General features: G+C 37.3%; 2 protein-coding genes across 2 annotated transcripts; both read left to right on the forward strand.

Moving 5' to 3' along the window:
* LOC307257803 (ovarian cancer G-protein coupled receptor 1-like) lies at positions 1-4,468 on the forward strand. The gene is made up of 4 exons (XM_080037141.1): positions 1-56; positions 2,778-2,921; positions 3,366-3,592; positions 3,710-4,468. Exons 2-4 carry the CDS (start codon positions 2,793-2,795, stop codon positions 4,314-4,316), a joined length of 963 nt encoding a protein of 320 aa, XP_079893267.1. The 5' UTR covers positions 1-56; positions 2,778-2,792; the 3' UTR covers positions 4,317-4,468.
* Positions 4,469-7,031: 2,563 nt separating this feature from the next.
* On the forward strand, positions 7,032-14,033 carry LOC307257182 (uncharacterized protein). The gene is made up of 5 exons (XM_080036333.1): positions 7,032-7,128; positions 7,224-7,291; positions 10,615-10,836; positions 11,281-11,486; positions 11,599-14,033. The coding sequence occupies exons 3-5, from the start codon at positions 10,630-10,632 to the stop codon at positions 12,206-12,208; spliced, it is 1,023 nt and encodes a 340-aa protein (XP_079892459.1). The 5' UTR covers positions 7,032-7,128; positions 7,224-7,291; positions 10,615-10,629; the 3' UTR covers positions 12,209-14,033.
* Positions 14,034-14,606: the final 573 nt, after the last annotated feature.

A 14,606-nucleotide genomic window follows, 5' to 3' on the forward strand; every position in this document is an offset into this window, starting at 1 on the left:
GAAAAGTAAAACTCCAACACTGCTGCTTCAACCTGCCGACACTCCACACACTGAAGGTGAGTTTGATGAAAAACAGGACTCTGTACGGAAGACTGTTAGGTTATTTAAGGTGGAGAGAAAAAAGGAAATGTTTTGTATTTCTTATCATGCACTTTAAGAAAAAATGTTTTGTTGAAAATAATCAGTTAATTCAGAACACCAGTGCACTGACCACCTGGAACAGGCTTCACCAGTCACTTACATTACATTCTCTTCCAACTTATGGGCAGCTCAGTACAATGGTGCTAAATATTCCTGTTTTTAAGTTGTAACAGTTTTTAGTGATTTACATGTGCATGATTTAATCTTTTTCTCATTTCCTTGTTTTTAAATGTTATTTCACGGTTGCTACAGAGTCTTGCATGTCTCTGTCTCTATCCCAGGCATGGGTATTTTGCACTTAATGCACTGTTGGTATATTGAGGTCTTACTGGGTCCAGTGGACCCGAACATCCTGAATGTAATATACATGTCTAGGGGGGGTGTATAGTGTGTGTTGACCAATTTTTTTTTCTGATATATGTTCTTCATGGTAAATGAGCCAAGGCCAATGGGTCTCAGTTTGAAATCATAATTAATAGTATAATTTTTATTTTGATAAAAATGAAAATGGGTCCCAAAGACCCGAACACCACACAAGGGTTAACATGATTTTAGTCGTTTTATCTTCTCCTGAGTAGTTTTCTTTGTTTTATGCAGGACAATAGTTTCACCCCTCTGAAACGGAGTTGCATCTTTTCCAAAACCACAGCATATGTCTTCTGACATGGTTGTTTTAAGAAGTAAGAAGCTATTCACTGCATCAGTTAGGCTTTAATAACTTGTTGCCAACTGAAACATATTGACAGAATTGACTGCAGTTTTTATTTTTTTTCAAATATTGTTTTGGCATTTTTGCTTTATTGGACAGATTTTGTAGAGACATAGGTGTGGTGGGGCAGAGAGGGCGGGCGGGATTCGAACACGGGTCTGCTGAAGGGCCTGGGCCCATGGGGGGGACGCCCTTACCCACTGCGCCACAGGCGCCCCAATGACTATAGTCTTTGAACGATGAAAAGCTCTTGCCTATTTGCCTAGTAAAATCCAGGTGGTGACATTTCTCACTTCCTTAACATAAGCAAATATATATTCGATATGTTAAGTCATTCTTAAAGCTCTCCATTTGTAGATGATTTTCTTCACGGGGACCGATGGAGCTCAAACTTTTTTATATGAATTTATAGCTGTCCCCAGACAAATGTGCAACATCAAAACTCTATTCCTGAGATCCTCTGAGATTGTTTACCACTTTGAGCATGTCTGACCTGTATGGGTTCAGTTTGGTGGGCCTAAACTGACCTGGTTTGATCTTTGTTTTATCTAATGCCGCCCAATTTCTTCCCTAAAGATCTCTCATTAAATAACTAGGAGTGTGAATCTTTGGCATTGTTGTAAATTATAGCATGAAAGAAGAATAAAGTTACGTTGTTTTTATGTTTGAAAAGTAGTATCAACTGATTGTGATAATGTTAACACACACAGGCAACTTAAGACAATGGTAACATTTATTCATGTGTGTATATTGTACAGATACAACCAAAGGAAATAAAATGTGTAGGTTTAGTCTAGCTGCCTTTCCTCAACCTTGCGAATCTCTAAAATATTTTCATTTTTTCATTTCATTTAACTTTTATTTATCCTCGAGAGACCAATTGAGGGGTGACCCTCATTTTCAATGACGTCGAGTCAAAACAAATTCAAAACAACAATACAAACAAAATATTCAATGCAAAAACATCAAATACACAACAAGTGAAGAGAAGAAAAAACAAAACGATTGAAACATTTACAGAGTGGGGAAGAGTGGCAGCAATTAAAAGGCATACAGTACAATATAGTCTAATTAAAACAGTTACAAGTAGAGTTTGGCAGATCCAAGATAGTCTGTTTAAATTGGCCAAAGGATATGAATGTATTTAGTTTAATTTTTAGCTGTAAGTTGTTCCAGGAGTCAGGTGCACTGAAGCTAAAAGCTGTCTTTCCCAGCTCAGACTGGGCTTGTGGGACATAAAGCATAAGCATGTCAGTGGAGCGGGTCTGTTATAGCCCATCTGAAACAAGCAGCATTTCTGTTAAATAACGAGGAAGCTTCCCAGTCAAGGCTTTGTAAATAAAAACATGCCAATGTGCATCATGTCTCTCTTTAAGGGAGGACCACCCAACCTTCTCATATAAAAGACAATGGTGTGTGTCATAAGCATCTCCTGTGATGAACCTTAAAGCAGAGTGAAAAACTGAGTCTAGGAGTTTTAGACATGAATGTGATGCATGCCGGTAGACCACATCACCGTAATCAAGGACAGACATAAAAACTGCCTCAATAATCCTTTTCCTACTGAACAACGGGAAGGTGGCTTTATTCCTATAAAAATATCCAATCTTTTGTCGCAGACGACAGACACGATTTTTTATGTGAAATGTAAAAGAGAGTTTTTCATCTATCCAGATGCCAAGATATTTATATTCAGTGACTCTTTCAATATGAGATCCATTATTTGTGTGAATAATAAGATCATTAAAATGTATAGTTTTTGCTCTGGAGAAACACATATATTTGGTTTTGTCTGTATTAAGGACAAGCCTGAGGTCCACTAGACAGTCCTGCAGTCCTGCATTAAAATAAAATGTAGTTACTAGTAACAGAGTGTTAAATTAATAAATTTGATTTTTTAATTTTTTTTATTGAAACTCATCAACAGGTCTCACAGTGAAGAATGGGCAATGATGATGATTATTCTGAACATTTCCTCAAAGTTGAATCCATCAAGCATGTGGCGACATGTATAATCATCACTATCGGCCTTCCCTTGATCCTTGTGGCCATCTACTCTCTTTATTCTCTGGTATGTACATTATGACTGAGATTTATGTATTTACTGTCTGTAGAATGTGTCTGTCATTAAGTGTGTCTGGGATAAAGAGTTGTTATGACCTGTATATTTTTAGGAAAATGTCCCTATATTTAAATGTGCGCCCTAACCACAAGGGTGGCTGCATTCCAGCCTTCTGTTAAATGTTACTGTGGCATTTGGCTCCAAATCAAAGAAAATAATAACAATTTGTACAGCATCATTTATATTTTGTTTTTATCAAAAAACAATCAAGGAACATGTGAAATGCAGTATATTTGGTAGACGTAGATTTTGGCATTATGTTATTGTGAGCATATGAACATGTAGCTCAATGAACGGCGCTGCCCATTTAGCCTCAGAGGGCTGCTACCATCGCTGTAAACTCTTTGGGCCAGATTTACTAACAATAGATGTTTTTCCAATGTTTTCCTGCAGGTGAGAAAGGATAATGTTGCTCCAATCTACGTCATCAACCTTCTCATCTCTGACCTCATTCAGCTCTGCTGCATGATCGTTATGGAGGCACTACGTTGCCAGATGATGACAGAACCACTACTCGACCGGAAGAATACATTTGAGAAGTGGCGGAAGATCTTCTTTTATATTCACCTTTGTGGTGTTGTGGTCAGTGTTGGCTTCATGGTGTGCATCGCCCTGGAAAGGTAGCTATCTCTTGTGTGTTTGTGTTAAACTACTTTCAAGTCTGATCAATTTCTTATTATATAAGATATAATAATTCTGAAGTTCCTCAAAGACCATGTGTCTGTCTTGTATAACAGGTATTTGGTCATCGTCTATCCACTGTGGTACCGCTTCAGAAGAACTATCAAGAGCTCTGTGGTGGTCTGTGTCCTAGTCTGGGTTGTTCCTCTTGTCCTACTCATGATATATTTATGGGCTATATTAGCTGATATATCCCGTACTAGACTAGTAGTACATATCTACATATACGTCATCCTCCTCCTGCTACCCTTGCCACTGTTCATCTTCTTCCTGGGTGGGACCCTCAAAGCCCTGTCTGCTTCCATCTCTGTCTCCTCTGAAGAAAAACGAAGAATTGTTGGGATTTTGGTTCTGGTGCTGCTCATTTATACGCTGCTGTTTTTGCCCTTCATCATTTTGTTATTTTATGGTCTAAGTAAAAGTTCTGATATTAATACAATCCTCTTCAACCTAAGCTTTGCTGATGTATATAGTTGGATTGCATCCCTCACCGACCTGTCCTTAATGCTTCTGAAGTTGAGTCCTCTTGCAGATTTAGTTCTGTATATTTTCATGAGGAAAGGGGCCATAGACAAGCTGTTGGCCTCTCTGTGTTGTTGCAGAATGGACAGCAATGATGTCAGCAGCCCAGACAGTAATGATGTCACCAGGCCAATAGTTTGAATAATGACAAGATGTAAATACACAGTCAGCTTTAGTCGGGGGGAGAGAGATAGAGAGAGGGAGAGAGAGAGAGAGAGACAAACAGACAGAAAGAGAGAGAGAGAGAGAGAGAGAGAGAGAGAGAGAGAGCGAGAGAGAGAGAGAGAGAGAGAAAGGGATGAAACCAGAAAGAGAATGTAGACAAATAGAAAATAACAGACTGGCAGGGACCGTCATCCATTTGATATCCAAAAATTAAAGCATTGATATGATGTTGGACCTATATCTTTATTATTGTATGTATTCTTAAATATTTATGTCCAAGACAGAGATCTTAAAAGGAGCTACAAATAACTTTTAAACATTTCTGAAACAGTCACATTTCCTCTGATGATCATTAATTACAAGTAAAATCAGTGCAAAACTGTTTTCTGTTTTTCTGTATGCCTTTGTCATGGGTACGCTCACCCTTGAACTATAGATGGCATAGTAAAGACACTACCGCTTTTGTCCAAAGGGGGTGCAAGAGTTAACCTTTTTTATTTGTTAAAACTGATATATTTCTATCCAAAGCTGTGTGTCTTTGCCTATTTCTTATTTGATGTTAATACATTTATAATTTCTGTTTTATTTAACATAAGTTTGATTTTGGTGTTTTATCGGAAGACATGTAAGTTTTGGGGTGTTGGGTCTGCAATTGCTGTTGTTTACTTGCCAATATACATACCAATCTATATCAGGTTATATGGTATTTTGTATTAAATTGTACATTTTTCGTGCAAGTTTATATTAACAATCTGTTTTCAAAACAATAATGGGAAAATATACCTTTGGCTTTTTCATTGAATTACAAACTGACAAAAATAAAAGATCAGAGATGTATATTCACTGATTGACTGTTCATTGTTGTTTTGTAATTGGGTTTACATACTTTTGATAGCACACTGAACTTATTGGTTACACACGTAAATATTAATTTTGATTTAAATTGCCTTTATGCAGAGACTGTTATATTAACAATCTGTTTTCAAAACAATAATGGGAAAATATACCTTTGGCTTTTTTATTAATTTACAAACTTACAAAAATAAAAGATTAGAGATTTATATTCCCCTATATAAACATTTATGTTGATTTAAATTGCCTTTATGCAGAGACTGTTTTTCTCTCCTCTCCTTCCCCCTCCCTTGGCTGGGCCTCACCACAGGGAGGGAGGTGTCAGGGAAAGACAGGCTCATTTGCATCTACACACACAGTCACATACAATCTCTTCTGTCATCAGTTAGTTTAGTTGTTGATGTGTGTGTTTTATTACTTTATGTAAATAAATTACGTGTGTTTTAACTGTGTTGGTTTTTCTTTAATATTGCATAAGAATGAACATTGCAATCCTCTTCCATTTAGAACTCTCTTGAACTACTAGCTATTAGTAACTTTTTATATTAATTTAATTATCAATTCAATTGGTAAAGTAAGATAGAGTTTATAGGCTATTCATGATCGTTATTTGTAGCCTGAGTTAGAGATAGAGCCACAGTGTTAAACCAGCCCTGTGATTGTTGTACCGACTGCTTATACCACGTGTTTCAGACGTCAGAAGTCGATTGTTTTAAGAGTCAATTCTGTAACTTTTACTGCTATGCACATCACTTATTGTGGACTCTAAAGTAAGTAAGTAAGCACACCAACTGTTACAGAGTGCAACCGGCCCTGAAACACAGACTTGATACTTGGCTATTCATGACATGCATTCTATCCTAAGTTAAACATAAAGCCTGTAAAGAATGATTAAACTCACTGCTAATAATAAATAGAAAACCACTACAAAAGTTATAAACATTTCTATAAGTGAAGTTTCATGCTGTGTTTACTTGAGACTAGTAATAGAAAGGTGTGTGATTCATGCAGAAGTTTGGCTGCAGGCTCTCGAAGGTGCAGTCTAATGTGTCCATGGCACAGCGCCCACAGAGCCACAGAGCAATTATCTCTTTCTTTAGAACTGAAGCAAAAACAGATGACACAATATTCTGTGTAATTTCGTCAAGGAAATATTTCTAGTGAAGTTAAACAATGAGGGCAGTACATCTTTACTTAAGTTTAGTTCTCTTGCAGACACTTCACCCTTGAACTGTGGATGGCATAGTAAAAATATTACCGCTTTTGTCCAAAGGGGGCGCTAGAATTAATAAAAACTGAAAGTTCCTCGGAGCACCTTTTTAAAGTCTGTATAACTTTTGTTCTATTTTGGTCTCATCATGGCCCATTTTAATTTATTTATTTATTTTTATTATAACTGATATATTTCTATGCAGAGCTGTGTTTGTTTTCCTATTTCTTATTTGATGTTGAATAATAGACATAAAATATATTCTGTTTTTATTTTATATAAGTTTGATTTTGGTGTTTTATTAGAAGACATGTACGTTTTGGGGTGTTGGGTTTGCAATTGCTGTTGTCTGCATGCTAATATACATAACATTCTATATCAGGTTATCAATAAATATGGAGACACACAAGAGGTTCAAGTGTAAAAAGTAACAATAATTCATTAACATAAACATAAGGTTAAACACAGAACCATAAAAGTACTGTGGCATATGTCAGTCAGTTAGTCAGTAGTGTAGGTTTGAGTGAATGTATTGTACGGTGAGGTGAGGTGGGTGTTGTAGACTGTAAAATAATGTAACAAAAAGCCAAAAGTCAAAAGAAGTATAAGGGTGTCTGTAGAGGGAGAGAGCCGATGAGCAGACTGGTGAGGACTTGTCTGCAAGCAGGGAGGAGTTAGCCAACAAGTTCCACCATGACAACTAGAGGGCCGTCACATGCGCGTCAGGTATGGATCCCCTATCCCCCTTTCACCTGAGACGAACCGACAAATCAGGCATTCACATTCAGACCAAACTAACAACTTCCTCTTGGTGAGTCCAGCTACAGGAGAGAAAAGTGTAAAACTCCAACACTGCTGCTTCAACCTGCCGACACTCCACACACTGAAGGTGAGTTTGATGAAAAACAGGACTCTGTACGGAAGACCATTAGGTTATTTAAGGTGGAGAGAAAAAAGGAAATGTTTTGTATTTCTTATCGTGCACTTTAAGAAACATTTTTTTGTTGAAAATAATCAGAACACCAGTGCACTGACCACCTGGAACAGGCTTCACCAGTAACTTAAATTACATTCTCTTCCAACTTATGGGCAGCTAAGTACAATGGTGCTAAATATTCCTGTTTTTATGTTGTAACTGTTTTTAGTGATTTACATGTGCATGATTTAATCTTTTTCTCATTTCCTTGTTTTTAAATGTTATTTCATGGTTGCTACAGAGTCTTGCATGTCTCTGTCTCTATCCCAGGCATGGGTATTTTGCACTTCATGCGCTGTTGGTATATTGAGGTCTTGCTGGGTCTTGTGGACCCGAACATCCTGAATGTAATATAAATGTCTAGGGGGGGTGTATAGTGTGTGTTGACCAATGTTTTTTCTGATATATGTTCTTCATGGTAAATGAGCCAAGGCCAATAAGTCTCAGTTTGAAATCATAATTAATAGTTTAATTTTTATTTTGATAAAAATGAAAATGGGTCCCAAAGACCCGAACACCACACAAGGGTTAACATGATTTTAGTAGTTTTATCTTCTCCTGAGTAGTTTTCTTTGTTTTATGCAGGGCAATAGTTTCACCCTTCTGAAACGGAGTTGCATCTTTTCCAAAACCATAGCATATGTCTTCTGACATGGTTGTTTTAAGAAGTAAGAAGCTATTCACTGCATCAGTTAGGCTTTAATAACTTGTTACCAACTGAAACATATTGACAGTATTGACAGCAGTTTTTTTCTTTTTTCAAATATTTTTTTGGCATTTTTGCTTTATTGGACAGATTTTGTAGAAACATAGGTGAGGTGGGGCAGAGAGGGCGGGCAGGATTCGAACACGGGTCTGCTGAGGGGCCTGTGCCCATGGGGGGACGCCCTTACCCACTGCGCCACAGGCGCCCCAATGACTATAGTCTTTGAACGATTAAAAGCTCTTGCCTATTTGCCTAGTAAAATCAAGGTGGTGACATTTCTCACTTCCTTAACATAAGCAAATATATATTCGATATGTTAAGTCATTCTTAAAGCTCTCCATTTGTAGATGATTTTCTTCACGTGGACCGATGGAGCTCAAACTTTTTTATATGAATTTATAGCTGTCCCCAGACAAATGTCAAAAAAAACATCAAAACTCTATTCCTGATATCCTCTGAGATTGTTTTCCCCTTTGAGCATGTCTGACCTGTATGGGTTCAGTTTGGTGGGCCTGAACTGACCTGGTTTTATCTTTGTTTTATCTAATGCCGCCCAATTTCTTCCCTAAAGATCTCTCACTACATTGGTCTATTTCATCAATCAATTTGGCCCACCTGGTTGTGTTTACCTTGCTTGATTTAAGCAATGCAGCTCAGGGTTCACAAACTTTTGCACATACAACAGTTGTCAAATAATTTGTTTTATCTGTTTTAACAATTGATTTCTGGAAAAGAAAAATGTTGAATTGATAAACAAACATCTGTTATTTCCAGTGATGCCGGTAACGCGTTACTTAGTAACACGTTACCGGCATCGGACCTCTTTTTTCAGTAACGAGTAATCTAACGCGTTACTATCTCCAAACCAGTAATCAGATTAAAGTTACTCATCAAAGTCACTGTGCGTTACTTTTTCTGTCATTTTCCTTAGTGAAACATTTTACATAACTGCACAAATGACTGCGATTGCGATTTAATGTAAATAAATGTGCGCGCATGTGTCTCCAAACGCTCCAACTGCTCCTCTCGTCTTTTTGGTAGCAGCCCTCGTCTCTGACATGCAGCGTGAAATATAGCGTCTGGCGTCTGCTATGGGGATATTTAGGATTCGGGTACGGTGACGTTGAAGAGAGAGAAGTGTTTAAAACTTGGAAACGTATAGTCACGTGGCGACCGGTGGCCGCACACACCCAGTCTATCAACACATGAGACATCGCAGAGAAAAGTCAAATTAATGCATGAGAGTGAAGGGCCAAGCACATTAAGTTTAAAGACACTGCTACTGTCTTTGCACTTTGGAGGAATGCATTTATTTTCATGGGGGGAAAAAGTTTTTTTTTATTACATTTTTCAAACCATAATTTGTATTATTTTGAAAACAGTATGCCTATAGGCTACTAGCCTACAAGCTTTATTTTATATATTTTCAATGATTCTTAATATGTGCATGTTTTAAATTGAGATATATGGGTTTCAAAACCTGTAAAGTAACGTTTAAAGTAACTTGTAATCTAACTTAGTTACTTTTAACATCAAGTAATCAGTAAAGTAACTAAGTTACTATTTTAATGAGTAACTAGTTATCAGTAATCGGATTACTTTTTCAAAGTAACTGTGGCAACACTGGTTATTTCATATAAAAAATACTGGTATTGATAAAAATGAATTAATAATGGTTAAAATAAATAAAATCCCAACAGTCTCAAGGGGTTCACAAACTGTCAAACAGCACTGTATGTGTGTGTCTGTAGGCAGGCATTCATATTAGGATACTAAGAAAGGAAGTAGAAAATCATTTGCTAATCCTTCTAATTTACCACATATTCTATACGAGAACAACATATAATTCATCAACAAGCACAGACAAAGTTCAAATTAGATTCATCAGCGCTTATTTAAAAACAGTCAAATAGTATTTCCACAGTATTTCACTCTCTCTCTCTCTTTCTCTTTCTCTTCTCTCTCTCTCTCTCTCTCTCTCTCTCTCTCTCTCTCTCTCTCTCTCTCTCTCTCTCTCTCTCTCTCTCTCTCTCTTACCCAGTAGCTGGCAAGAGTGGCACTGCCCCCTTCTCACTTCCTTATAATAAGCAAATATATATTACTAGGAACCTATTGCACATACTCACTTACTGTCATCACCGCATACTCTTTAGATGCAGAGGACAACACATCAGAAATTGGTTTAGGAACTCAAGTCAGGTGAGGTCTTGTAGCTTTCAAATGGGAATATTGTGATAATATATTATAGAGATCGTTCAAAAGGAAAAATAACTAGGGGTGTGAATCTTTTGGCATTGTTGTAAATTATAGCATGCAAGAAGAATAAAGTTACATAGTTTTTATGTTTGAAAAGTAGTATCAACTGATTGTGATAATGTAAACACACAGGAAAACTTAGGACACATGGTAAACAATTGGTAGGTTTAGGCTAGCTGCCTTTTTCCTCAAACTTGCCACTCTCTAAAATAAAAGTTAAAGTAACAGTGTGTTAAATTAATAAATATTTTTTCTGATTGAAACTCATCATCAGGTTTCACAGTGAAGAATGGAGGATTTCAACTTCAACACCTCACAGACTGGAAGATACAACAACTACACCAACGACTTCAATTACACCAACGTCTACCACAGCAGAATCACCAACTATACCAACGGCCTCAAAGCTGAATCCATCAAGCATGTGGCGACATGTATAATCATCATTATCGGCCTTCCTCTGATCCTTATGGCCATCTACTCTCTTTATTCTCTGGTATGTACATTATGACCAAGAATGATTTATTTACTGTCTGTATAATGTGTCTGTCGTCAAGTCTGTCTGGGACAAAGAGTTGTTATGACCTGTATATTTTTAGGAAGATTTGACTATATTTAAATGTGCGCCCTAACCACATGGGTGGCTGCATTCCAGCCTTCTGTTAAATGTTACTGTGGCATCTGGCTCCAAATCAAAGAAAATAATAACACTTTGTACAGCATCATTTATATTTTGTTTTTATCAAAAAACAATCGAGGAACATGTGAAATGCAATATATTTGGTAGATGTAGATTTTAGCATTATGTTATTGTGAGCATATGAACATGTAGCTCAATGAACGGCGCTGCCCATGTGGCCTCAGAGGGCTGCTACGATCGCTGTAAACTCTTTGGGTCAGATTTACTAAAATTAGATGTTTGACCAATGTTTTCCTGCAGGTCCGAAAGGATAATGTTGCTCTGATCTACGTCATCAACCTTCTCATCTCCGACCTGATTCAGCTCTGCTGCATGATCGTTATGGAGGCACTACGTTACCAGATGAAGACAGAAGAGGAGCAGCTGATATACGAGATCTTCTTTTATATTCACCTTTGTGGTGTTGTGGTCAGTGTTGGCTTCATGGTGTGCATCGCCCTGGAAAGGTAGCTATCTGTCTATGTGTTAAACTACTTTCAAGTCTGATCAATTTCTTATTATATAAGATATAATAATTCTGAAGTTCCTCTGAGACCATGTGTCTGTCTTGTATTACAGGTATTTGGTCATCATCTATCCACTGTGGTACCGCTTCAGAAGAACTATCAACAGCTCTGTTGTGGTCTGTGTCCTAGTCTGGGTTGTTCCTCTTGTCCTACTCATGATATATTTATTGGCTATATTAGCTCGTATATCCCGTACTATACTACTAGTAGTAAATATCTACATATACGTCATCCTCCTCCTGCTACCCTTCCCACTGTTCATCTTCTTCCTGGGTGGGACCCTCAAAGCCCTGTCTGCTTCCATCTCTGTCTCCTCTGAAGAAAAACGAAGAATTGTTGGGATTTTGGTTCTGGTGCTGCTCATTTATACGCTGCTGTTTTTGCCCTTCATCATTTTGTTATGTTATGGTCTAAGTACAGAATATAATATTGATACAATCCTCTTCCACCTAAGCTTTGCTGATTTAAATGGTTTGTTTGGATCCATCTCCTACCTGTCCTTAATGCTTCTGAAGTTGAGTCCTCTTGCAGATTTAGTTCTGTATATTTTCATGAGGAAAGGGGCCATAGACAAGCTGTTGGCCTCTCTGTGTTGTTGCAGAATGGACAACAATGATGTCAGCAGCCCAGACAGTAATGAGGTCACCAGGCCAATAGTTTGAATAATGACAAGATGTAAATGCACAGTCAGCTTTAGAGAGAGAGAGAGAGAGAGAGAAATAGACAGAGAGAGAGAGAGAGAGAGAGAGAGAGAGAGAGAGAGAGAGAGAGAAAGGGATGAAACCAGAAAGAGAATGTAGACAAATAGAAAATAACAGACTGGCAGGGACCGTCATCCATTTGATATCCAAAAATTAAATCATTGATATGATGTTTGACCAATATCTTTATAATCTATTGTATATATTCTTAAATCTGTATCTCTAAGACAGAGAATTTAAAGGTGCTACAAGGAACTCTTAAACATTTCTGAAAGAGTCTAATTTTCTTTATGCCTTTGTCATGGGTATGCTCACCCTTGAACTATAGATGGCGTAGTAAAACACTACTGCTTTTGTCCATAGGGGGTGCTAGAATGAATCAAGTTGAAAGTTCCTTGGAGCACCTTTAAAAAGTCTTTATAACTATTGTTCTATTTTGGTGTCATCATGGCCCATTTTAATTTAGTTTTATATTTGTGTAATAACTGATGCATTTCTATCAAAAGCTGTGTTTGTTTTCCGATTTCTTATTTTATGTTGAATAATAGACATAAATAAAATAAATATGAATCATTTCTGCTTTTATTTAACATAAGTTTGATTTTGGTGTTTTATCGGAAGAAGTAAGTTTTGGGTGTTGGGTCTGCAACTGTTGTTGTTTACTTGGCAATATAACATTCTATATCAGGTTATATGTCATTTTGTATTAAATTGTACATTTTTCTTGCAAGTTTATATTAACAATGTGTTTTCAAAACAATAATGGGAAAATATACCTTTGGCTTTTTCATTGAATTACAAACTTACAAAAATAAAAGATCAGAGATGTATATTCACTGATTTGGACTGTTCATTGTTGTTTTGTAATTTGGTTAATATACTTTTGATATCACACTGAACTTATTGGTTACACACGTAAATATTAATTTTGATTTAAATTGCCTTTATGCAGGCCCTGTTCTCACGGCAACACAAAACGGTGCAAACGCGGAAAAATTCCCGCGGTTGCACTATATCATGTCCATGAAAACAGCAAACACAGGCATGACACCGCAAGTTTTTGAGATCTACTCCCAGGGAGGATTTTTTGGAAAACACAACGGTTTTGGTTTCATGTGAACACCGAACACATTTCCCCTGGTAACGCTGACGTCACGGCTCCACTTCACGTATGCATAGTCTATAACATTTGCTGTCATATACCCACACGCGAGTTATAAAGTTAGAAGACAACATAACGTGCAGGGCTTAAATAGGCCTATAACACTCGCCAATTTAGTCTGTAGTCTATTAGTAAGTTATTGATACCATGCACCCGCCACTTTGTCTGGGGAAAGATTTGTGCTCTGCCGCTTTTTCTAGCAAAATAAACTTGTGTACACGGCTCTCTCTACATTAAAAAACACTATCCGTAGTTCAGCGCGCAGCGGTTAAGTTACTGTTCAACAAAAGGAGCATTAAGGCTACGGCTTCACAGTAAAAGTATTTCACTGGCTAAACATTAACAGCATTTCACCGGACAAACGTGAGTTGACTTTTATTTTGAAGTACGCCTATCAGGAAGGTATCCGCTCACAAAGCCCCTTCACTATCAGCATGTCTTCTGTTTTCACAAGTTCAATGCGGTGAAAGAGGACAGAAAGCTTGTCATTTACAATACTTGTAACCCCAAGCTTACACCAACCGCTTTATGAACGTTAGTGGCATTAATTTTCGGTTTCAGTAAGGTTTTATGCATCAAATTGTACCGGAAAAGCTATCTACTACTACCTTGTACCGCCCACTGCTGGCCTGGCATGCTTACTACATCGATTTCGTCCCGTTTCCTCTGAAAACATGTGCACGGGTGAAGATGTCAGATAAATTGTGTCTGAACGGGGTTTTTTTTTAAACCAAAAACGGGAAAACTGTCACGTTTTCACCGTGAGAACAGGCCCGCAGAGACTGTTTTTCTCTCCTCTCCTTCCCCCTCCCTTGGCTGGGCCTCACCACAGGGAGGGAGGTGTCAGGGAAAGACAGGCTCATTTGCATCTATACACATAGTCACATGCAATCTCTTCTGTCATCAGTTAGTTTAGTAGTTGATGTGTGTGTTTTATTACTTTATGTAAATAAATGACGAGTGTTTTAATTGTGTTGGTTTTTCTTTAATATTGCATAAGAATAAACATTGCAATCCTCTTCCATTTAGAACTCTCTTGAACTACGTGCTATTAGTAACTTTTTATATTAATTTAATTATCAATTCAATTGGTGAAGTGTATGAGACTGATATAGGTAAGCTATTAATTTCTCAGTTACCTCTGGGTTGTGCCCCGATATTTGAAATTTTGATTCCACCAAATTATTTTATTTTATT

Source organism: Ammodytes marinus, assembly GCF_949987685.1.
Source record: "Ammodytes marinus genome assembly, chromosome: 11".
Taxonomy (NCBI): Eukaryota; Metazoa; Chordata; class Actinopteri; order Uranoscopiformes; family Ammodytidae; genus Ammodytes; species Ammodytes marinus.